Genomic DNA, 24961 nt, shown 5'->3' with positions numbered 1-24961 from the left:
CGAGGCAAACAGCACATGAGTGCTTCCGAAGCTTAGTCATTGCCAATGTTATGTGAAAGCCATTGAGCTCACAGCGATATCCATGACCTCTGTAAAATCCAGCCTTGTTTCTGAGTTTCACCCTCAAGGCCCAGCAGCCCTCCTCAGAGTCGCAGCAGAAAGGAACAGTGTGCATCTTACCCTCCCCCCCCCTCTCAGCATGACGGACGAGATAAACAACCTCTTTTTAAAGAGAGGGGAAGAGAGAGTTGTGTATGTGTGAGAAAGAGTAATACATTAACAGGGACAGATACAGTCAAAAAGAGAGAGAGGGAGAGGCACAAGGAGAGAAAGGGAAAAAATAGAGAGAGAAAGAGAGGGGGGGAGTAAGAGGGAAAAACGAGAGACAGAGAGAGGAAGAGAGAGAAGGAGAGGGAGAGATAACAGTTTTGGTTCTTCAGCTCGTGAGAAAGCTACCCAGAGCGCTTGTGTAGGTATTTGTGTGTATGTGTATGCCTGAGGCAGAGGAACAGAGACCTCTCTCTCTCTCTCTCTCTCTCTCTCTCTCTCTCTCTCTCTCTCTCTCTCTCTCTCTCTCTCTCTCTCTCTCTCTCTCTCTCTCTCTCTCTCTCTCTCTCTCTCTCTATTGGAACCCTTATGATGTGTGTGTGTGTGTGTGGGGGGGGAGGGAGAGGGAGAGGGAGAGGGAGAGAGAGGGACAGAGAGAGAGAGAGAGAGAGAGAGAGAGAGAGAGAGAGAGAGAGAGAGAGAGAGAGAGAGAGAGAGGAAGAGAGAGAGGCTGGAAAGACCAGCCAGGACAGCGTGTGGAACCATCTAGTTCAGAAGTTGAACCTTGAAGAGCCCCACCAAGGCCTCCGCATCCCCGCTTGTGCCCTGCTTATACACGCATGTTCTCTTGCATGACGAAAGATGACTCGGCATAAGCTTTCGGCAAACGCGGAGGGTGATTAACACCCGAACCTCTACTGCTGCTTCCAGTGGACCAATGTGTTCCTGAAGATAAGCCCCCCCCCCTCTTCAGAGCGCCCCTCCTCTCCCCTGCTCCTCGCTGGGATCATGTGACAGGTGAAGGACGACAGGCTAGCGAGCGTCTTGCTAGTAGCAGACGGAGCTACATGAGGTGCTTGGCTGCAGAGCATTAGCTCAGTTAAAGCAGATCACTTAATCCTGTACAGACAGACACAAACACACTCTCACACACACACACACACACACACACACATACACACAATCTCTTTGTCCATGTCGCAGCTTTTTAGCTCTTTTACCCACATTAACATTTGCACAAACACACGTTCAACATTTGTAGTCTTCTACCACAGAGGTTGCGGGTGAACCCGGAGACTGCAGTGGGAGAAGCTGAAAACGACTTGTGCTTGATCGAGCAGAGATGTGGTGTCGTCACATTTCCTATTCTTGTGATGAAACTCAGGACAATGCTGTGTTTGATTGTGCTTGTTTCCACTGTTGCACGTTTCAACATGTCAACCCACCAATGCTAACGGTATGATGTCACCACGGTCAGTACAGAAGAAGATCGACGCTGAAAGTTGACACTTTGGGTTTTTACTTACATCCAAGCAAAAGACGGAAGTCAGATTTGACAAAGAGAGAGAGAGAGAGAGAGAGAGAGAAAGATGTTTCATTTGTTGTACCTATGTCCTTTGATTAAACTGCACAGCTAGACTGCTTCCTCCGTTAAGAAGAGGACAAAATACCTGACAGAGAATTCAGGCTCCTTTTGACCAAATCTGCACTCCAATCCAACGTATCAGGAATCTTATGAAATACTCCAAACAACCTCAACATAACCACGATCATCAATAACCCCTAACTCAGAGGGTGTCTGGGGTCAACCTCAGACTAAACAAAATGGTGGACTAATAAAGTGACTCAGCCTTTCTGTATCGCTTTTATTTTACGATCTAATGTCCCATTGAAGATTAAGGGCACATTTAGACTCGCACCTCCCTTTGTTTGTGGTCTAAGCCGGCCCTGAGGGCAAATCTTGTTTCTGCTGTCTATATTCAGCCTCGCAGTGGCAGTTTGCCAGGTCATGTCATCCAGTTGTAACTTGCCATGCAGTAACAAACTACAGTATCGATGGCTTCATCAGTGTTCTTTATATAGCTACATGTAAACCTATTCCGAGTTCACTCATGTCCATGAATCCCGGTAATTTATAGATAAACTTGAAACTGATGTCCTACCTTTTTATCCAACCCGTCAGATTGTTTTACCAGTGTTTGGGCGCATGCGGACATCAAGGTTAAGGTTAGGGTCCGCCCTGTTCTACGGTAGGAAAATCTGACACGGTGGGACAAATCGACAGGAAACCGTTTTTAAACAATTTCCCAAAAAACAGTCAGTTGTGAAAATATGACTGACACTAGGGGCTAGGCTTACAGGAACACTACAGTGCAACATGTGGCAATGGACTGAACAATCTGGCACGTTGCCAAATAAAATCTTTGGTATCGTCATATCGCACTTGAGCCAGCGACTCTTGTGACTTCAATTACACAGAATTTATCTTTCGAGAGAACATTTGGTTCACTGTGTACCCTCATAATATGCATAACATTTATCAAACTGGATATCAACAACTTACCCATGTGATAGAGTTTACAAATTAATTGTCTAAATACTACACAGGCGAATAACAAACGCAAGTTATTTTTTTTAAATTTAATCTCACACATGAAGTGTTTGTGGGCGGAGCGCGGTGCTATGCGCTTGTGTCGCTTGTCTGTTGTTATTAGAGGAGCTGGCTGCAACAGTCCACAGAAGGTGACAGCTGGGAGACGTGCCACCAACCACAGTGTTTTTCTGTATGCGGACTACAAGTGTGGTTTTTCCAGCTGTTTTTTTCTTCAGAGAAATTTTCAGACGCATACTTTTTACCTGAGAGGATTTTAGAGGAGTCACTTATTGTGCTTTAGTTTTATGTCGCTCACATAGGCTACAATTTGTTCGCAACACATACGTTTGTTGGAAAAGTTGACATGCTTTAAAGTGTTGAACATGTTCAATAATTTCACGCTTTCATTTGAATTCTTAATCGTTTTAAGGCTTTTTGTCTTTTTTTTTCTCACTCTCTCTAGCTAGCTCTATATAGCTGCAGACTACAATGTACAAGTTAGGCTGAACGGCATTCACTTCTTGACCAAAAAACACCTGTTCTATTTCTAGGCTTAATTAACAATAAGAGCATACACAAATTATGTCACAAGCGGAGGTTGACATGGCTGGACTTGGTTTTGGGAAACTACCTGCCGGGTTCGATGCCAACTCCTTCCCTGGACGAATACCACCGAGGCGGAGACGACACTCTGCAAACTCTAGAAGAAACTCATACAAACTGAACAATATTCCCACTTTTGATTTCGAACCGCAAGTTTCCGACGCACCACTCTCCAAAACTCTTTCCTGGTCTGCTGATGACATTCTTGCAGAAACTGCGGCTGAAGAGAGGAAAGCGGACTCGTCTCCACCGATGTCGCCTGCATCGAGCCCCGGAACGAGGACCAGCTCTCCTCTCTGTAACCAACCATCCCACCCGGTATCACCTCTTGACACATGGACCGTTGGACAACCAACTTCCTGCGCTTTGAGCACAAGTTCGGATTCCGAGGCGGAAATTACTCACAAAAAAGTCGTTTTATCTCGAGCTCCTTTCCAAAGCAAATGGGAGCAAGAGGAGAAGGATGAAATTGAGACCAAAGCGGTGGCCATCTCACCCGATGGAAGGTTTCTCAAATTCAACATTGAGATAGGGAGGGGGTCGTTCAAGACAGTCTACAAAGGCCTGGACACGGAGACGACAGTGGAAGTGGCATGGTGTGAACTACAGGTACGTAGGTTTGAAGGGTGTCTATGAGACAGTTTGCAAACATCATATTGTGACCAAATGAAAACAAAGCACACATAATTGTTTAAAATCCTCGATGTAGCCTGTAGACAGGCAATTAATACTTCACCTATAAAGCTTTGATTGAATTCCTGTTCTTGCCATTCTGGTCAATACTATTAACAGGATACTGTGTTAAACGTGTTAAAATGTGACAGGATATTGATCAGCTTGACATTCTTAAGTTATAAAAACCGAAGCCTAGCCTAAAGGGCTCTCTGGAGATGAACGTGGAGATTCCTGCATTGTCTTCATGATTGTTGTTCAGGCAGAACCACAGATGAGATGATAGGTATGGTTCAGAGGTCTCCCCCATCCTCACCCCCCACCCCCTGTTCAGAGGCCGTCCTGGGGGCTTAATACCTGCAAGAGGGGGCCAGGTTGAACTTTCTTTCTCTTTTTCTATGGATCACTGTGTCTAGTTTCTAATTGTTCGAATTCCCATGACAACTGGTTTCCCTAGCAGCAGATGCGCTTAATGATTTGTGGGTTGTGGTGAGGGAGTTGTGTGTGTGTTTGAGTGGAGGGCAGCGTGGATATGCACAGTTAAATCACCGACATGTTCACCCGCAACTCAAAAATAAAGCTCCAAATCTATACATAAGGCTAGGTGAACTACTTATGTGTGGGCATCAACCCACCAAAATCTATCGAGATTCAAATAAACGATTCAGCGGAAATCTAATTGTTACTTTGGCTGCACATGTTGACTTGATATCGGACCAACATCTCCTCTCTGGACAGATGAAAACAGTCATCCTATTTCCTCTGAGTTCTCTGAAACCCTAACCTGCTGTTGTGTGTAATCCATCGATAGCTGACCTTTGAATTAGCAGCTGAAACCTGCAGTGTCTGGGCCTGACCAGGACGATAAGTGACCCTCTGTTTGGCTGAAATCCAGCTCAAGTCTCTCTCTCTCTCTCTCTCTCTCTCTCTCTCTCTCTCTCTCTCTCTCTCTCTCTCTCTCTCTCTCTCTCTCTCTCTCTCTCTCTCTCTCTCTCTCTCTCTCTCTCTCTCTCTCTCTCTCTCTCTCTCTCTCTCTCTCTCTCTCTCTCTCTCTCTCTCTCTCTCTCTCTCTCTCTCTCTCTCTCTCTCTCTCTCCACACACCCTCGCACTACCTTGAAAGTAGACTGAAATGGGCCGAATTGGCCAGAGGAGTGGAAACGTTCCATAACAGAGACATCACGTGACAAGTCTCTGGTCTCTCCTGACGAGTTGGATGAGAACTTGTCCTCCTGGAACTTGTCACCTGTCCTGGCGCCAGATAACTGACAGCAGAACCAGACGTTTTCCTGGCCACCAGATGCAGTATGACACACGCACACACACACACATGGTGTAAGCTATAGTGAGAACTCCACACCCCGTGTCTCCTCAGGATTGGCCGTCTCGGTTCAGAACATTTGGTGGTACCTCCGCGGCATCCTTCGCCTTTAAAGGTTATGCAACGTTTGAACTGAAGTAACCTCCCCTACCTTCTGCTGCTTGTCTCTCCAGGCAGCTGCAAAGAGGAGGAGGAGGAGGTAGCTGGCTGTATCGCTGCAAGAGAAGGTCGACAGAGGATATGCGGATCTGCGCTAGCATTGTCTCGCGTTCGCTCCGCTGTCGCCCAGCCCGGCTCAGTTCTTGCGGTCGTTCAGGGGGTCCACTCTCTCGGCTTCGCAGGGCAAGCAGACTTCTGGGGCCTCGCACAGTGTGCGAAGTGAGGAGGTTTGAACTTAAATGCACAGGGAAGAGAAAGCCCAACGTTTTTTTTTAACCAGGCCTCGGCTGCAACATCGTAGCATGGCTGCTCGGAAACGTCTGTCCTTGTGGTCGGTTCAGGAGGATTGGCTGTTGGCTTCCCTCCCCACCTTTTAGGACCAAACACTGCCAGACCTTGAGAGCTATCTGGGGGCCAAGCAAAGGGTTTATGGCCCCCTTGGTCCAGACTGCTGCCTAGGGGACACATTCCTGCAGAGGCCCAGTTAGTATCCGTGGTTTTCCGTCAGATGTTTCCAGTCCGACGTGCCCCCTGTCGCCTGCAGAATGGGACCGGCCCAGCTAATCCCCTCCTCTCCTGAATTTCTTTCACTCTCGGTGACCTAGTTTAATTAGCCGCGTTAAATCGTCTCCACAGCAAAGTGACGAAGCCCCACAGTGGTAAACGACTCGATGGCTGCCCCTGTGCGCGTGTGCCCGCGTGTGTGTGTAGTGGCGTCTCTCTAACGGGATTCGACTAATGCCGCAAATGAACGGCACCTCGGTATAGTGCAGAGCACCTGGTCAGAGCCCAGGGTGATTGACGGTGTGGCTGAGTCATCGTAGCCCTCACACAAAGCCAGCGCCTCCGCTAGCTTCGCCCCGCACCTTTCACAGCCCCACTGCCCCATCACACACGCCTGATTTGGTGACATGCATGCGCCGGAGAAAATAGACCTCAGGCAGTGCGTCGTCAGGTGAGAACCAGCGCTGATGTGTGTGTGTGTGTGTTATTGTGTGTGAGTTATAGGAGCAGAGAGAGGCATGGGGGCTGGTGCGGCACGCTGCTTGGAGCTCAAGTACAAGCAATCCTAATCCATCTGGATGAGGTTCATGAGCTTTGCAGAACAGCAAACACTGTTTAATTAAAGGAGTGGTATGTAGGAGGTCAGCTGTTTTCTGTGTTGAAAGCCAGCTTGTTCTGGAGCCTGATCACTTTGGAGGCTGGCGCTGTTGAAATACTCTACCCTGCTCAGCTCAGCTCGACTCTATACGGCTTAAGGGCCAATAGGATCATCTCCATGCAAGGTAAATTCATAAAAGTTTACCGAAGTAATTAGTGTATCGGTGAACAAACTTGTTCTGATGAACTTCGTGGTATGGTCATTTGCGTCTGCATCTGTCATGTTGGTGATCAGGGAATGGGCGTTAGCAGAATCCAGAGCAGATTAGTGAGGGTGTGCTCCAGTAAGGAGAGGTGCTTATTTGATTGGACGCTGGAGGTGAAAGGGGTGACTGGATTGGTCGTGGTGGGGTGAGGGTCAGTCACGATGGAGAGGCTGTGGAAAAGTCATGGCTGGGAACCGGCTTTATCTTTATGATGGAGGCTGCACTGATTTATATGAAGGTATGTCAACTGTGTTTACGCCTGCAGGGTCATTTGCCTCCACAAGTCCCCAGAGGACGTATCGAGAAACGCGACTTGTGTTGTCTTGTTCTCGCAGGCTCAGATAGTGGACATCTTACAAAACAACCGAGGCAGCAAAGTCCATTCCACTCCTTCTCTCCCAGTCTGACCAAGACCCACACCCCTCCTGTCTCTACAGCTGTCAGGCCACAGGTTGAGAGAGGCAGCCCTGGGGCCTTCTTGACCTGAAGCATGCTTGGGTCTGGGTGATAACAGGGGTGTTGGTGTGCGTACGTGTGTGTGTGTGTGTGTGTGTGGGGGGGGTTGTGTTTGTGTGCGTGTAGATGTTTAATGTATGTGTGTTGGGGCGTGGATGTTTAGGTGTGTGAGTGTGCGTTGGGTGTGTACGGATGCTTAGGTTTGTGTGTGTGGGGGGGGGGTGGAGGTGAATGCTAAGGGGTGTGTGTGCAGATGCTTAGATGTTTTAAGTGTGTGTGAGAGGTCAGGAATGGCCCTGGAGCAATGGGTTCCTGAAGAGACCCAGTGGGAGGGTTTAAACAGTTCTCTGAACCCCAAGGGTAAACCAGCTCAACCTTCAGTACCGCCGCGGCTAAGTCCTCTTCATTATCTTTACTAGCTGAGAGTCAGGGTGACCCTGAATAAAAACAGTTTGTGTCTGTGCGTGGTAAATCCCAAGGGAGGGGAGTCAGGGGAAACCAGTTCTTTACGGTATCACCTTACCATTTCAAATCCACCGTTCCTAAAGCAAGTCGCAGATGATTGGATTACGGGACCTCTACCGTCGGTCTTCCCATACAGGGTTGGTCTAGACTGAGACAGACAGGGAAGGGAAACTTCTGTTGTTTAATCTGCAGTACCCAGGCCTGCTGCAACATTGTACCGTGGCAGCTCCGTAACAAACAACAGTTTGGAACTGAGCTCCTTTTGTGACCTGGACACATTCCCTCTGCCAGGCTCTGGGTACCAAGCTCTGGGTACCAGGCTCTGGGTACCAGGCTCTGGGTACCAAGCTCTGGGAACCAGGCTCTGGGTACCAGGCTCTGGGTACCAAGCTCTGGGTACCAGGCTCTGGGTACCAGGCTCTGGGTACCAAGCTCTGGGTATCAGGCTCTGGGTACCAGGCTCTGGGTACCAGGCTCTGGGAACCAGGCTCTGGGTACCAGGCTCTGGGTATCAGACTCTGGGTACCAGGTTCTGGTACCAGGCTCTGGGTACCAGGCTCTGGGTACCAAGCTCTGGGTATCAAGCTCTGGGTATCAGGCTCTGGGGACCAGGTTCTGGTACCAGGCTCTGGGTATCAGGCTTTGGGAACCAGGCTCTGGGTACCAGGTGGTCTTCCGTCCAGCCTGCCCCAGTAGCGTCTGGGGAGGGCTGCTGGTGGAAGGGGGGGACAGAGGCCTCCTGGAGCAGGACACCGTGTCCTCCGTAGAGGAGGGCAGTGAGACGACCCATGTAGACGCCGTGCATGTCATCCTCCTGGAGGAAACTGTGCAGCTCTCGACCTGACAGCCCCTGTAATTAGGTTTACAGAACACTGCCGTAACAGATGCCTTTGGCATACAAATTTTAAAAAACGATTATGAAGTCATGCACTGTTGCTCCACTGGCAGCCTATGAATGGTCTTCCAGTGTGTTGTTCTCCGGTTGTTATGAAGCCCGCACACGCCTCGGGGTTCCTGGTGCTGCAGTGTGGAGAGATGATCTACCGAGGGGTGAGAGAGGGAGAGAGACAAGGAGTGAATGGGTGAGAGGGAGAGAAAGAAGGAGAGAGAAGGAGAGACTCTTGAAGTCTCCTTCTCAGCCCAGAATGGATCCGTTACCCCCCCCCCCCCATCAAATTTAAGTGCAGCAACATTAGTTACGCGCATGCTCGTGCTTAAAACAAGTACATTTAACAACCAATGCAGTAAGAACATAGATAAGCCAAGTATGCCAGAATCCAGTCCAATTCGATTTTAAATATGAAAACAACATGATCAAACTCAGTTCGTTTTTGCAGTGTGTCCTCTGAGGCAAGACGCAGTCATGAGCTGGTTGACCTTTCACCTCAGAGAGAGAACGTAAGGCGAGATCGCACAAGCTTTCGTGTTTGTGTTGAACTCGGGACACGGTTGAACCGAGCGCCTTTCGATTCCTTCACAAGAAAGAAGCATGAATGGAGTTCACCACGCTCTGCCATTTCCTGCTTCTCTTGGGGACACGGTTATGTTTGGTGCTCGATTGTCAATGATTGTACACTGTCATTTGAGATGCTTCTCATGGTTTAAAGCAGTGGTTCCCAACCCTTGTCCTTAGGCCACGCATGTCCTGCATGTTCTAGATGTTTCCCTGCTCCAACACACCTGATTCAAATGAATGGGCCGTTATCCAGCTCTGCAGAAGCCTGCTTATGACCATTAATTTGAATCAGGTGTGTTGGACATGCAAGACTGGGGTGCCCTGAGGACCAGGGTTGGGAACCACTGGTTTAGATGATGTCTTTTTGAAGACTGATGAGACGACGAAAGCCCACCTGTACCATCTGAACAAAGACGGGATACAGACTAAGTCTTGCTTTGCTTGTTCGCAAGCGAAACCCCGTCGAGCCGCCAGTCAATATTTACCTCCGTCCATCTTTCACCAGAACAGCTTGGCAGGGAAAGGCCCATCGACGGTTCACCTGGACGATCTAAACCGTCGCTAAGATGCTCTGGACTCCCACTGACAACGTGACCCAGCTTGTCACTTGACTCAAGAGAAATGGGACACTCAGCGAGCGCCTCGCAGCGAGTGCTGACTAGCAGTCTCCCAGGACGTGTTTCCATAGGTCAGCCTGATATATGGGCATGCTCTGCATAGCTCCACCGCCGGCCTGCCACCTCCCAGTGCTCGCTGAACTGAACCTTCCCAGGGCCTCAGGGCTGCGGTGCCGTGCGCCAGATAGTGATTTAAGGGCCTTGAGATGTGCTGCTGCAGCAGGGAGATATAGGTCTGCCTGGCTCCGGTAGCTTGCGCTCTTCGACGTAGCGCAGATGATAATAGTTTTGCATGTTTACACCAGGGTTGGAGCCCCGTTGCGCATTTGGGGAGTAACGAAAAAAAACTAAAACATATCGACTGAACCCCACTCTTTCAATCTGGTTTATGAAGAACATGTTTACGAGTTCATGAGAGAGGAAGTCGATGAAACAGACGTGAGTTTGTCCTCTTTCGACTTTACTAATCGAACCTGCCCCTTCAGGACCGAGGCTGAGCAGTGCTGCCCTACAAAGCCAAAAGACCGTAACTCGCCGAAATGTAGAACTGAGAAAAACGACTTCAAAGTTTTTGCACTTTCAAAGTAGTTGTCCTGCCAAATGCATTTTAGGTAGGACACTGGAAATCTAGCAGTTTGATGTTTTAGTGATTACACATTATCTAAACTAGCCATTTTTTTTATTGTTGACCTTAAACTGCACTTTTGACCCATATTTTGAAGTTACAGTAGTATACCATAGTCTATCGTAAGTGGTCATGCCAAGGCAAAATACAGTAACTTCCGTTTCTTCGCTCACTTAGTTGCTTATCACAATATAAACTCTGTATTTTATAAGCCAATGTAACATACACGTGGATACCTGTCACAAGACTCACAAGACAAGAGTGTTTTTAGATTTAACTGCCAGGGTAGGATACTTACAAACGACTCATGTTTGGGATGTTTGGTGTTGAATGCCAGCGAGTAGGCTAAGCTAATGCTAGATGTGTTTATTGTTGCTAGGTTACGTATTAGTTCAATTGAAACCGTAACTCCATTTGAACGTTTTTGAGTGCCGCAAAACAAAGGCAAAGAACCGTAACTGATGTTACGGCATTCTGCATTGGATTTCTAAAGCCAAAGCAGGCTTTTGGAAGGTACGGTGAAGACAACAACCTTATTTTCTCTGAAAAACAGACGAGTTCATTTAAGATATTTGGCCACATGATAAAGCAGACCTTAACTGTTCCGAAAATGAAAACAAAAATCTTTTTCGACAAAATTGAAGTTATGGTCATTTGCCTTTGCAAGGCAGAGTGTTCCAGGTGGCAGTGTGAAGGAAACAAGGACAATCAGTGTCCCTCCAGGAACACACTCCTCCTGGCCTTGGCGTATCCATGGTTACCCTGGGAGATTCCACTCCCTGTTCAAACAGACAGACGTGTGTCCAACAGACGGGCAGCCTTCCTGTGTAGCACAGCAACAGCTGTACGACACAGGCGGCACCGTAGACTGGTCCAAGTTGTAAAACTGGATGTGGAGACGGTGTCAGGTCATATCTCCTGCTGTCTCTCTGTCTCGACTCACCTCCCCTCCCCTCTCCTCCTCTCCCCTCCCCTACTCTCCTCTCTCCTCCTATCCTCTTCTCCACTCTCCTCTACACTCTACTCTCCTCACCTTTACTCTTGGAGACACAAGGCTCAAGGTATGTACCATGTGCATGATTGTTGTCTTGTCGTTCTTGTAGACAATGCAACAGAATCCTCCGGTTCTGTATGCCTTCTCCTGAAAGGATATACTCTACATGCAGACAGAGAGTTGCACACCGACACACACACAGTCCTCGCACGCCCTACAGAGAGATGCACACACACACACTCCTCGCACGCCCTACAGAGAGATGCACACACACACAGTCCTCGCACGCCCTTGTCCTCGTGTGTTGACGGGAATCGCAGAATATATCCGCAATGTACTGAAACACAAACAAGTAATTATACCTTCAGATCACTCCAACCACTCCCCTGCGCACACCTTTCAGGTGTTTGTCTCCCGAGGTTGTTCCAAACCATTCAGGTTGTTTTCTGCAGTGCCTCTGAATGCTTTTCTGGAACTCTCTCACGGCCCAAATGTTCGACACGCCCTGAAGAAGGCAAAATTAAAGAACAGGAATGTTGCCGGAGATGAGCATGAAGTCCTGTGTGTAATCTTTTGTGAGTGTCATTAATTTGAGTGCCACGGGGTTATGTTTTTGCAGCCTCTCCTCATCTCGATAGTCTGACGGCTAGAACCACCAGCGGTTCTCCGGGGTGCGGCACGTCGTCCTATAGAGCAGGATCCCGTTCCAGAACAGTGGTCCTCAATCCTGGTCCTCGTGCCCCCCCCCCCTGTCCTGTTTGTTCTAGATGTCTTCACCTTCAAATGAAGGGATTATTATCGAGCTCAGCAGAAGCCTGGTGACGACCCGTTCATCTGAACCAGGTGTGTTGGAGCGGGGAGACATTGAGAACATGCAGGGCAGGGGTGCACGACGACCACGGTTGATACGCAGAGTTTTTCTACATGCGAGACTGCCCCTTTGCTGGGGTCAAGAGGTCATGCAGTGGGCCTCTCACCAGCCGCTTATAGATATGGGAATGCACTATGGTCAGACTCCCAGGAGACAGTGAGCAGGGAATATGCAGAAACAGACTTGTCTGAGTTATGATGTCATCACCTGTGTATCGTTTCCAATGGGCGTCCTTACTGGAGGTAGTGCTGTTTAAGGGCATGTCTTGTGGAAACGATATCTGTACTGTCCATCCATTACATACGGAAGGTCGGTGACACCTGCTCTTCACTCGTGCTGACCACTCTGTCGTGTGGAAGTCACACGATCCAAGCTCACGTCTAATAAACAAAGTCGACCCTTTCCAGTGTCGTGCAACTCTTTCCTTTGTCCGACAGATTTCATCCAATCGATGGTTGGGGACTACTGTTCTAGAAGAACATACCCAGCTGTTCCTCGGATCTGGAACCTGGATCTGTGTTTCATGTGGGTCAGAGAGGTGATTCCACTTCTTAACTCCCAAGCAGGATGGAGGTCACCCCGGCCTGATGTTTACTCAGGGACTAGAGACCCTAACCCAAACACCCTTCGGGGTGTAAAGTTGGAGGAGAGATATGGAGGCGTACCGATTCATTCACGTGTAGAAATTCCTGCTGACCCATTTGTGAAACTCCAGGGTCCACAAGAGAAAACAAGTCCCATATGCCCTCAAATTTGAAACGAACCACTAAGATTCGTCTCTCTTCAAAGTTTTCCAGGGTTGGAATAGATTGGCCTCTTTGCATTGTGTCCTAGCAGTTACTTTCTCTGAGTGATCACTGCTGACAGAACAGTCCCCAATAGTAGCGCCAACTTGGGTCTATTTTTACATCTTTCTATCTTATCTCAGATAATGAAGTCAAAGTCTTACGTTTCAGTTAGCGACCTGCTTTCAAACCCCCATAAACCCTCTGACTTCTCCCTGGTTGCAAGTGCTTTGCTGTTGGCATGCGTCTTTCTCCTTTTAATTCACTCTCTTCTCTCTCTGTCTTTTATTTATTTCTCTTTTTCACCCTTTTATTTCTAGGCATCAAATCTTTCACTAGCTTTCTGCCCTATGGTCTCAGCGGTACTTGAGAGCGATCCAGCTCCTGACCACATCCTCGCTGTTGTGTTTTGTGGCTTCTTAAAAAGGCTAAGGGATATTTATTACTCTCTCTATAGGAACCTTGGAGAAAAGTCTTTTTTTTCTCTCTCTATCTCAAGGTTTCACCTAAAAAATGGGCCATGAGAAACAGTTTGCTTGCTCCCTACACTGACACTATACGCTGATATTAATATACGATACAGGAGACAGTTTTCTCACCCCGTCACTGTAAAGACCTTGTACATTGTACACTGTACAGCCATGATTAAAATCCTGATTATGCTAGTGCTAGCAACTATGGGCTGTGTTTAGTCTGTTTATGGTAATGTGAGCCTGGGGACATGACCAGTATGGATAACATAACAGCCACAGAGAGCTGTCGACAGGCTTGCATTTCCCCTGAACTCTCTCCCAGTTGGCCTGGCACAGCATCAGGACTCCTACACATGAACATGCATATACCCCTGCTGTGACAATCCACCCGTGGTTTACCGTCGCCTATAGGTCACGTTATGGCTTGACGTTGAACCTGACGACTGACTAAGCATGGAGTTGAAAGCAGGCTCTGACGGACAACTGTGAACACGACATGGATTCCGCGGGGCAAGTTTATGTCGGCACAGACTCATGTAAAACATTTAAGTGAAGTGCCAAATTGTGAGGAATGCTTGTAGCTTAGTTTTCAGTGTTGAAGAATGCACCAGTCAATCCCTTAATCATAATGTATGGGTTTTGGTATGAAAACAAAACGATATGAGTCTTCCACAACCTCTTCTCTTTGCCACACCTGAGAATAAGCTAGCACGACGTATTTATTGTACCACTAACTAACGCTAACAGCTATTCCATTCAAACTGCATTCTTTTCGTTTGATGTTTTATGGATTTCATTTGTATGCGAAACTGCGGACCGCCATCTAGGCACAGACAGAGGCGTTGTTGTCCCGTTGGCACTTAGACGAATATGAGGTCATTGTTTACCTCGTAACGAACAGCAACAGCTGCCGCATTGATTGGGATCAAGTCGGCGCTCGCTAGTATTAACCTATTCCGCAACGTAATAGGCCTATCCCTGGCTCATCACTTCACCGAGAGACAAGTAATTTCCTGCCAATCTCGCTCGTAAAAAAACACGCAGGGACTCATTGTCATTGACAGCAGCGACATATACTTGACTGTCACCGTTGCTGGTGTCACTGTTGTCACTGTTACAGACATAGAACCCAAATCACTCCTGCAGTAGCTTATTGAAACAGGAAGGCCATCTGCTCCAGTTTGTCTTATACAACAGGTAGGCCTAAAGGTATAGCAGTACGGGAATGCCAAGCCATACTGTAGCTTAGCTGAGAGCATATGAATGCTAATTCCACCAGTCTGTTGCCAATAAATAAATCTAAATAAATCCTGATCCCCTGAAAGGCTCTTTTTATATTAGCTGTGAGAGTTAGCAGCTTAGCTGTTAAAGCAAGCTACTCCCTTAGCCAACAATCTTATGTTTTTTTTTGACACCTCATCCATCCACCCATTAATAAGACCCTTATTTGCATACAAACTGTGTGTGTGTGTGTGTGTGCGCGCGTGTCTGTGTGGTTTAATATGGGACCTTGACGGAACCTGTGTCTCGCAGTGTGTTTCAGGTTCCTATCTTTTTTTAGGAGGTGTGAGATTACAGTCCTGTACTCTCACTTCTATCATATTGCATAGCGTCACCACAGGCTCACTGGCTTCTAATTGGTCGGCCACAGAAATGTCCGGTTTGACGGTCTGCTTGCGTGTATAGGTTAGCCATACAGCATCGCTGTTACAATGTAAATGAGTCTGAGACCCTCTCTGGGCTAGTATCTACTGTGTCCATTGTGTGTGTGTGTGTGTGTGTGGCGGGAGCGAAAGCTGGAGAGACTGATAGAGCAGTGTTTATAACCTGAGCACGCAGGACAGATAAGGCCACCAGCGCAGCCCTGACCCAGTTACCCCACTCAGGGCTGCTCAGCAGGTCCCTGGCTGCTTCTCACTCAGCCCTCCAGGCCTGTCAGGCTCCGGCGCTGACTGGGGTCCACCAGCAGAACCTGCGACCGACTGGAGCTCTCTGTTGTTCACGTGCTGCCTTGCGCCTACTCACACACACAGAGGGAGAGAGACAGGGAGAGAGACAGAGAGAGATGGGGAGAGAGAGAGAGAGAGAGACGGAGAGAATGAGACAGGAAGAGAGGGAGAGAGACAGGGAGAGAGGAAGAGAGACAGGGAGAGAGGGAGAGAGGGAGAGAGACAGGGAGAGAATGAGACAGGGAGAGAGGGAGATAGAGACAGGGATAGAGGTAGGGAGAGAGAGAGAAAAGCAGAGAGAAAAGCAGAGAGAGAGAGAGAGGCAAAGTGCAGTTAAAGCCTTTTAACAGGGAACATCTGTGCAGGCAGAAGCCCAGGCTTTGGTGTAGAGGGCCAGAGAAGGACGCAGACTCAATGAGACATTCCCCATGGCGCGGCCAGGGCTTTAGACAGGCCCAAACACCAAAGAAGCCCACTTATCTGGCAACAAGAGAAGCACACAGAGAAAACAGTTTCTCTTCATCGTGTCTTGCACTGCCAGAGAGCTGACTGTCTAGCACTTCTCCAGTCCCTGCCCAGCCCTCTGCATCGATGTGTTCCTCAGCAAAGGCATGGCCGGCGTGACAGGATGTGTCAATATTTGTAGATCAGAGACACAGACACCTCGCTGCACCCTTGTGTCGAACAGGGAAGGGCTCAGAAATAGACACTTCAAATTCGAAATGTAATTCCCGTTTTTGGGGGTTTCTTCCTCGTCCCTCCTCGAGCGTTTCGGTTGGTTTGTGTCGGGTTAGTTGTGGATATGTGGGCGTATGTGGAGCCCCTCTGCGGTTGTTGTTGTCGAAAGGTCGATGTAAATGATTTGCTCGTACGTCGTGTTGTTTGACTCCATCAGCAGGGTGCTGTGCTCAGCCTGCCTGCTTGGTATGGATCAGTGTGTTCTGTCTCAGATCCAGCTGAAAGCCTGTTTTACGATCGCGTTAGCTGCAGTCTCACAGACTGTCACTGAAACACTGTCACGCTCTGTCTGGAAGAGGGAGCTCTGGTCTTGATGGCTCTTTTTATAGGCCAGGTGAGGGCTTTGTGGAAGCACTGTGTGAGTGTTGTGACATTCAGTCCTCCCCCTGCCCTCAGCCTGCCCTCACCCTGCCCTCACCCAGCCCTCCCCCTGCCCTCACCCAACCCCAGTGTGTCAAACCAGAGCGGCTGAATGTCCAGGGAACTTCCTCTGGTTTGGAACGACCCGTATCCCTGGGTCGCGCCGCAGTGAAAAACAGCGTGGCGACTCTTCTGACCAATGACACCCCCTTCACCTCGCGCCCCAAACCTCGCACCCCCCACGCCCCTCCATCCCCCTGTTCTTCCTTTCCACCTCCCCGCCCCCCTCCCTGCCCACCTTCCTGCCCCCCCCCCCTCCCTCATCCCTTTCGTCCATCCTTCACCCTCCCTCTCTCCATCTCTTTCTCTCTCCCTCCCCCTCTCTCCCCTCCTGTTCTTCTCCCTCAGTTATTCATCATCAGTAGAATGGTTGCTGACCGACGGGAAGGGAGTGTTCAGTTCAGTCCATGTGTCGACTTGGACAGCTATCTCTGTCTCTCTCTCTATATATACCCGCATCCGTGTCTGCTAGCAAGACTGCCACGAGCGTGGCACAGCGAGTAGGCGCCAGTGGGTACGTGGGTGTGCATGTGCACCCTCGAGTTTACGTTTGAGGGTGTGTGTGTGTGCACCCTCGTGTTTACGTTTGAGGGTGTGTGTGTGTCAGCGACCTCGCGGCGGCTGTTGTTGACTTGGTCATGAACCACTTGTCTCTGTGGTGAAAGCTTATCTCCTCTGAGGTCTCGCTGTTCCCCAGACTCACTGTACCTGCAGTCTGCCATTATCACCGTGGCAACAACAGCACAGCTCTCATCAGCCCCCCCCCCCCCCATATCCTATGGTTATTACTCTATTTCCTACACAGAGCAGGTCATATGCGACATAATCGCCCTGCTCCTCCTTAGCCTTAGCAAAACATGGACTGGCTGCCCCTCTAATGACCTGTGACCTGTGACCTGTGAGCGGCCCACAGTTAAGTTCATTTGCTTTTCAGATAGGGTCTCTCACCAAGGGTGCCCTGTTCAACGCGCCCCTCTTTCCTCCCCTCCCCCATCCCTCACACACACACACATGCATGTAAGCACTCAAACATGAATGCATGTAAACACACACACACACACACAGCGGATGGTATGTTGCCATGCCGCCCACAACCGTTAAACAGTGCTTATGTAACGCTGGCCCCACACACACACACACACACACCACCCTACATGCCACATTTCCAGGGGGGGCTAATAATACCCTCAGGGTTCTAGAACAGAGCGCTCCCCCTGTTTAACCACCCCCCGCAGGGCAATTTTTGGAGGCTGACGCCCCATGTGATGTAAGGACACTGGGCCTGGAGGAGCTATTAGCAGCTGCGTGGTGTGGAGCTGAGCTATGACCAGGCCCAGACGGAATACGCAGATTCTTTTCACATTTTCTGCGGTTATTCAGACTGAAAATCTGCGGAGTTCCGCTAGCCTTCCTGTTCTTATGTCGGAGCGACCGAAGATGTTCCACAACAGTTGGACGGCAAATATGGTCGATTGAATGTTGACAGACTTTTCAAAAAAGTATTGATCCGTCCTCGTAAAGATCGCCTGAAAACTCTCTGGCCCTGTCTCTTGCTGTAATTTCGGTCGATAAGTGTTTCCTTTTCAATTCTCAGCATTTTTGGCTAACGTTTTAATAACAGTGACGTAATATGAGTTGAAAAGTGTATTTACATTTTGCCTCAGACCAATTCGTTCTACTCGAAAATCTGCGGGTTTTCGTCTGAATTCTGCGCCCGCGTATTCCGTTTGGGCCTGGCTATGAACCGAAGGCTGGGATTGCATGATGGGTAATGTAGTAACTACACAGCTGTCACCCGCGACCGGGGCGTTGTAGAGCCACCTGACTCCAGACAGATGATTCATTGTTAGTTTGACCACTGACTGCAGTATTGTGGGTATATGTTCTCAGATGGCATGGTTGTTTTGTCAGTAAGGTTTCCTGTGGCGGTCGCTGCTCCGTGGAGGGTTGACGCGGTCGTGGAGGACGAGGCAGCTGAGGTGGCCCTGGCCTCACAGCCTCAACACAACCACAGGCGTCTCAGAGAGAGGCAGCTCTCTCTCTCTCTCCACCACAGCGTTAGGAAAAGAGTTGGGGTTTGTGTGACTGGGTTAACTGAGGCCTTGTGGGTAGGGTGTGAGAAAAGAAAAGCTACAAAGCGAAGCTGTCCTCACATGAAAGGGATTCAGCAGTCATGCTGATACGGTATGATCTCATTCCTCTCCAGGTTAAGTGTGCTCCTCCGGGAGGACAAACACGCCGTGACCGAGAGCAAAACAAGCCATTCACCACCACACACGCTCGCATCCCTCCCCCTCTCTCTGTCTGTCTCTCTGGATGTATCTTTCTCTCTCTACCCCTGTCTCTCTCTCCCCCCTCCCTCTCTCTCTCTCACTCTTTTTTTCTTTCTCATTCTCTTTTTGCTCCTCCTCTCTTTCTTCCTCAATCTTTTTCTCCCTCCCTCCCGCCCTCCCTCCCCCCCTTCCCCCCTCCAAACATGGAGCTCCAGCAATCACTAAAAACCAGCCCCAAAGAGTCTGTTAAACCCAGCTAGCTATTTAGCCATCTCACTGCCAGTTCCTTTTAGCGGAAGGGGATGCTAGCCAGGGATGCTAGCTGGGGATGTTTAGCCAGGGACAGTGGCCAGCAGCCGCTGGCTCGCGATGCTTAGTCAAACACTCTGAATAAAAGGGATTCGCTCACTGGAAAGAAACATCTGCCAAGGAACAAAAAGCACAGAAGTCCATTTAAATACTCCAACCACACTATAAGCCACAGCCCTTACCACCAAAAGTTGTAGTCTGCCCCCAACCACTCTGGCGCGGTTCAGGTGTTAATCCTCCTCAAAGGGACATTCAAACGGCTGGTCCCTGTCCACCATTGTCCGGTTAGAAGTCTCTGGGTGGCTCGGACAGCTCTCTGGGGGCTGGCCCTGGACACAGAAGAGGTGCGTGGGCCTTAAATCAAAATGGCCGCCGCTCCCAGCCACTCTCCCTCTCTGTAGTCGCTTCACGGAGCAGAAACATCTGTTTGTTTGTCAAATAGAAACCACTATTGAGGGGTCTTGGTCCAATGCCCAGACGTGGATGGTGTTAACCCAGCGGTGAAACACTTACAAAACACCCAGTCAAAAGAGAGCCTGTGGGTTTGTGGGTGTTTATGAGAAACATGTTCAGTCTGATGACTGCATCACCAGCTTTCATATGTGTTGTGTTTGAATGGGTTTACTGTGCAGCCCCTCACACACATACACACACACACACACACACACACACTGGAGGTGCAGACGGAGCGAGATCAAAGAGTGAGGAAATCAAAGTGCTGTGGCTCTCCGTGAGATTGGTTGAGTCGGAGAGATTGGCTGGACGTGTCAGTGGTCAGCGTGACTCTGCTGGACTCAGAAATCCTTTTTCCCACTATAGCTGCCGGATCTACAGATTCCTTTTCCCGGTGTCCACAGAACGAAGGAGAAGGAGAGGGACAGATGGAGAGAGGGAAAATGTGACAGGGAAGGGGGCAGAAAGGAGAGATGTAGTGATGGAGAGAGGGAGGGAGGTCACACAGCTGGCTCCTCTATGTGGAGTTTGTTCTTGGAAGTCAGTTCCAGAAATAGGCTTTGATCGTCCTGAGGGCAGGGTGGGATAAGGTTAGGGCCCCCACCCCCCCCAAACCTCCAACTGCATGTTGGCGGATCTCCTAGCTTCAGGCAGCGGCAGTTAGACCCAGATAGACTCAATCACACTCGTATAGACTCCGTCAGAACCGTACAAACTCAGTCAGAACCAGATAGACTCGGTCAGAACCAGTCAGAACCAGATCGACTCCGTCAGAACCAGTCAGAACCAGATCGACTCAGTCAGAACCAGTCAGAACCAGATAGACTCAGTCAGAACCAGTCAGAACCAGATCGACTCCGTCAGAACCAGTCAGAACCAGATAGACTCAGTCAGAACCAGATAGACTCGGTCAGAACCAGTCAGAACCAGATAGACTCAGTCAGAACCAGTCAGAACCAGATCGACTCCGTCAGAACCAGTCAGAACCAGATCGACTCCGTCAGAACCAGTCAGAACCAGGCAGACGTAGTCAAGCCCAGAATGTGCTCTCCATGGTGGCCATTACCTATCTTCTCTACTGACCTCGGACCGCTAGCTGGCTACGTTTTTAGAAGCACTATCACGGTAGACAGTTCAATAAACAGTTGGGTCAATGTTTTGATAGTCAAGTGTCGAACTGCTAATGCAGGTAGCACTTCAGAATGGCACACACCACAAAGACAGCACTACAAGATCCTAGTGTTACAGTATCCCTGTTGCGTAACTTTTAAGAGTCACCCTTGGCACATTAAAGGGAGTGTGAGGAGGTATGAACACCCTCTCTCTCACACACACACATACAAGTCCCTTTCAAGACAACCCTTTTCTGCAGGGTAAAGGGTACTTTTCTTTTTGTGTATAATTTATTATCTGGCAATTGTGCTAGGATCCACTCCAAATCAAACCTCGCGGGAGTGTGTGTGTGTGAGCGACTGTGTGCGTGAGTAATTGTGTGTGTGTGTTTGTGTGTGACTGGGAGACAGTGTTCTCCAGTCCCCCTAAAAGCTCTCGGTCCGGAGAGAGTGGACGGCAGGAGAGAGAAGTGAAGCTGGCGTCAGTGTTTCCAGATCTCCCGGTCTTCCAGCGGAGGGGAGACCATGCCAGCTCTGCACTGATCTTCTTTTCTGCTCCGTTGGCACGGTTCTTCTTCTGTGGTCTCTGGAGCCCGCCCTTCCCCGCCCTCCCCCCTTCCCCGCCCACCCTTACACTGCGTGGCGATCAGGCAGTGTGGCTTCTACTGGTGCCATGATATCATAGACGTCTAGCTCGTGGAGACGGTTTCCCTTCAGGAAAAGTTGTTTTTCCGAGAGACAGTTGATATGTTTGCCGTCATGATCGTACCTACTTCATAACGGATGTTCTCTCTCTCTCTCCTCTCTTTTTCTCAATTTTTTAAATCTTGAGAAATCATATTTCCCCCCCCCAGACCACCAGGCTTGTCAGCCTTAATCTGTTTGATCTATTATCCATCTGCACACTCATCAACACTTTTGATTTTAAACATAGAATTCCCGGATATAAGTGTCCACACACTCATCTCCATTGCTGGGAATTATGTCATCGTTTTTTTTTTATTGCCACTATTGTTCCTTTTAAACTTTTTATTGCTGGTGCTACTTTGATTTAATTGTTGTCTTTTTTTCTGTCTTGCCAGTATTTTTTATGAACATTAAAGTTTGTATTTTATTTTATGCCGACTGCATGGCTGCTGCCTTGCCTTGTAATAATGTCTTTGTCCAGAACAATCTGCATTATACTGTGCAAATCTTGTAAATAAAGCGAAATATCTCTGACGTGACTCTCCTCCTCTCCCTCCTCCTCTTCCTCCCCCTCTTCCTCCTCTCCCTCCTACTCTCCTTCCTCCTCCTCTCCCTCCTCTTCCTCCTCCTCTCCCTCCTCCTCCACATCCTCCTCTCCCTCCTCTTCTCCCTCTTTCTCCTCCTCTTCCTCCTCTCCTTCCTCCTGTGCTCAGACGCGGCGGCTGACGAAGGTGGAGCGTCAGCGCTTCAGCGAGGAGGTGGAGATGCTGAAAGGCTTGCAGCACCCCAACATCGTGCGCTTCTACGACTCCTGGAAGTCCACGGTCAAGGGTCACAAGTGCATCCTCCTGGTCACCGAGCTCATGACCTCGGGGACACTCAAGACGTACGTCCCCCCTCCCCGATCGGCTCGTTTCCATAGCGCCGCCAAAGCTAGACGCCGGATCAGAGGCCTTCGCGTGTCGAGGGGCATCTCCGTGAAGCCGGTGTCTGTTTGAGGGCGGGGAGAGCTAATTGTTAGCAGAGCTGGAGGAAAGTATGACCTCAGCTCACAGGCCTCACAGAGCCTGAGCGGTCGCCTGAGGCCCAGCATAACCGTAAACGAGGCTGGGTCAAAACCTCCGCTCTGTTGGGGAGCAGAGCTTTCAAGTTTGTGGGTTTGGCTCCTAGGCGGAGCCTGTTAAAGTGGGCCCTCCAGCCCTGTTCCTGCAGAGCCACCCGGCTAGCTGTTTCCCCGTCATCCCCCCATGTTGACTCGCTTTATCTCTTCGACCAGCCGCCTCTTAAAACCAGGGCACTCTAGATTAGGATCAAAGCAGGGGAAACCCCCACACAAGCTCATTTGTGATACTCTAAGAGCAAATCCTAGAAGGCCACATCGCCATGGTGACCCTCCCCCCCTGCCCCCCCCCCCCCCTCTAACCTGCAGGTATTTGAAGAGGTTCAAGGAGATGAAACTGAAGTTACTGCAGCGCTGGAGTCACCAGATCCTGAAGGGCCTCCACTTCCTGCACACCAGGGCCCCGCCCATCATCCACCGCGACCTCAAGTGCGACAACATCTTTATCACCGGCCCCACCGGCTCCGTCAAGATCGGAGACCTGGGATTGGCCACACTGAAGAGCGCCTCCTTTGCCAAGAGTGTCATAGGTGAGTCTCCTTCTGCTGACCCTCTCTCTGCCTCTCCTCCCTCCCTTGTCCTCCCACCTTTTTTCCCTCCCTCTCCCTCTCCCCCTTCCTCTCTCTCTCCGAAGGAGTTGGGCTATTCTGGGCATATTCTCACTCTCCCAGGAAAACACACATAGATGTTTGTATATACACACACACACACACGTAACACAAACACACAAGCACGTATGCCGTCTTTGACCTTGGACGGGTCTGACTATAAATACAGGGTTAGGGTAAGTCCTAGCGACTGCTTTAGTCTGAACTCTTCCTGTTTGGGCGCTCTCGTGAGCGTGTGTTTGTTTGTTTACTAGTCTCTTGATCTGTTCATATTTACACCAGCTCTCTGCATGATAGATAAGCTAATCTCCCCTAGTGACGTCAGAGGCCATGGTTCGCCCGTTCTAAACAATCTCTCTGGCATCGTTGGCTTTGGCCTCTGTGCTTCACTAACTCGTTTGGGAAGGCAACATTGCACTGAGCTTTTTAATCAGCCTTGTTCTCACGTTTTAAACTCCAATAAATATCTCCTCTGTCAGTCATATCCCTACAACCAATGCTTTACAAAGTGTGGGAACAATTTTTTTGTGGACTCGTAAATGAGGCGCAAGCCTGCCAAACTCTCCAGTCTTGTAAAACGAAAAGCTTTCCATAGCAGTCCATTGTTTACAGTAGCTACATGTGCCGCGGAAATCAAATTAAGACGACCGCGAATCAGAGCGCAGCAGTCAGGACTGAGGAGAGGTCGTCTTCACAGCAAACTCAGATTATTCATCTGTGAGAGGCGGGGCTTCAACACGGGTCCGACTCTCATCAGTCGATGGTGTGGTTGTGTCTGTAAAGTCAGTGAGGTTTGTAAGGTTATACAAGGTGTCTACGGCCCGCTGTTGGGCTCTGTGTAAGGTGCGTCAGGACCTGCTGTTCTGTTTGTCCTCTCAGGACCTGCTGTTCTGTTTGTCCTCTCAGGACCTGCTGTTCTGTTTGTCCTCTCAGGACCTGCTGTTCTGTTTGTCCTCTCAGGACCTGCTGTTCTGTTTGTCCTCTCAGGACCTGCTGTTCTGTTTGTCCCCTCAGGACCTGCTGTTCTGTTTGTCCTCTCAGGACCTGCTGTTCTGTTTGTCCTCTCAGGACCTGCTGTTCTGTTTGTCCTCTCAGGACCTGCTGTTCTGTTTGTCCTCTCAGGACCTGCTGTTCTGTTTGTCCTCTCAGGACCTGCTGTTCTGTTTGTCCTCTCAGGTACTCCAGAGTTCATGGCTCCAGAGATGTATGAGGAGAGGTACGACGAGGCCGTGGACGTCTACGCCTTCGGCATGTGCATCCTGGAGATGTGCACCTCAGAGTACCCCTACTCCGAGTGCCAGAACGCCGCCCAGATCTACCGCAAGGTCACCAGCGTGAGTACACCATCAACGTCCGGCCAGCCCTCTCCAAAGCCGGGTTTGCCCGCAGCGCGTCTGCGTCGCTCGCTAGCTAGCGAGACGCGAGTGGCTAGCTAGCGAGACCCGAGTGGCCCGAGAGTCCTTGTCACGCATCTCCGGTCTCTCTGTTTCACCTTCCTTTCTTTGGTCTCTCCCTTGCCCTCTGATTTTGTCAATTTGTCTGTCTCTCTCTCTCTCTCTCTCTCTCTCTCTCTCTCTCTCTCTCTTTGTCTCTGTCTCTCTCTCTCTTTGTCTCTGTCTCTCTCTCTCTCTCTCTCTCTCTCTCTCTCTCTCTCTCTCTCTCTCTCTCTCTCTCTCTCTCTCTCTCTCTTTGTCTCTGTCTCTCTCTCTCTCTCTCTCTCTCTCTCTCTCTCTCTCTCTCTCTCTCTCTCTCTCTCTCTCTCTCTCTCTCTCTCTCTGTCTCTCTGTCT

General features: G+C 49.6%; 1 protein-coding gene across 1 annotated transcript in view; it reads left to right on the top strand.

Moving 5' to 3' along the window:
* The first annotated feature begins 2685 nt into the window (after positions 1-2685).
* wnk4b (WNK lysine deficient protein kinase 4b) overlaps positions 2686-24961 on the top strand; it is a 45081-nt gene continuing 22805 nt past the window's right edge. The window contains exons 1-4 of the mRNA XM_084677543.1: positions 2686-3853; positions 22158-22330; positions 22874-23094; positions 24349-24506. Of these exons, the coding sequence (XP_084533669.1) occupies positions 3224-3853; positions 22158-22330; positions 22874-23094; positions 24349-24506 (1182 nt within the window). The 5' untranslated portion in view covers positions 2686-3223. The remainder of the gene's footprint in view (positions 3854-22157; positions 22331-22873; positions 23095-24348; positions 24507-24961) is intronic.

The sequence above is a fragment of the Hypomesus nipponensis genome, chromosome 17 (genome assembly GCF_054491055.1).
Source record: "Hypomesus nipponensis isolate SF chromosome 17, ASM5449105v1, whole genome shotgun sequence".
Lineage (NCBI taxonomy): Eukaryota > Metazoa > Chordata > Actinopteri > Osmeriformes > Osmeridae > Hypomesus > Hypomesus nipponensis.
This window is presented reverse-complemented; position numbering and strand designations above follow the sequence as displayed.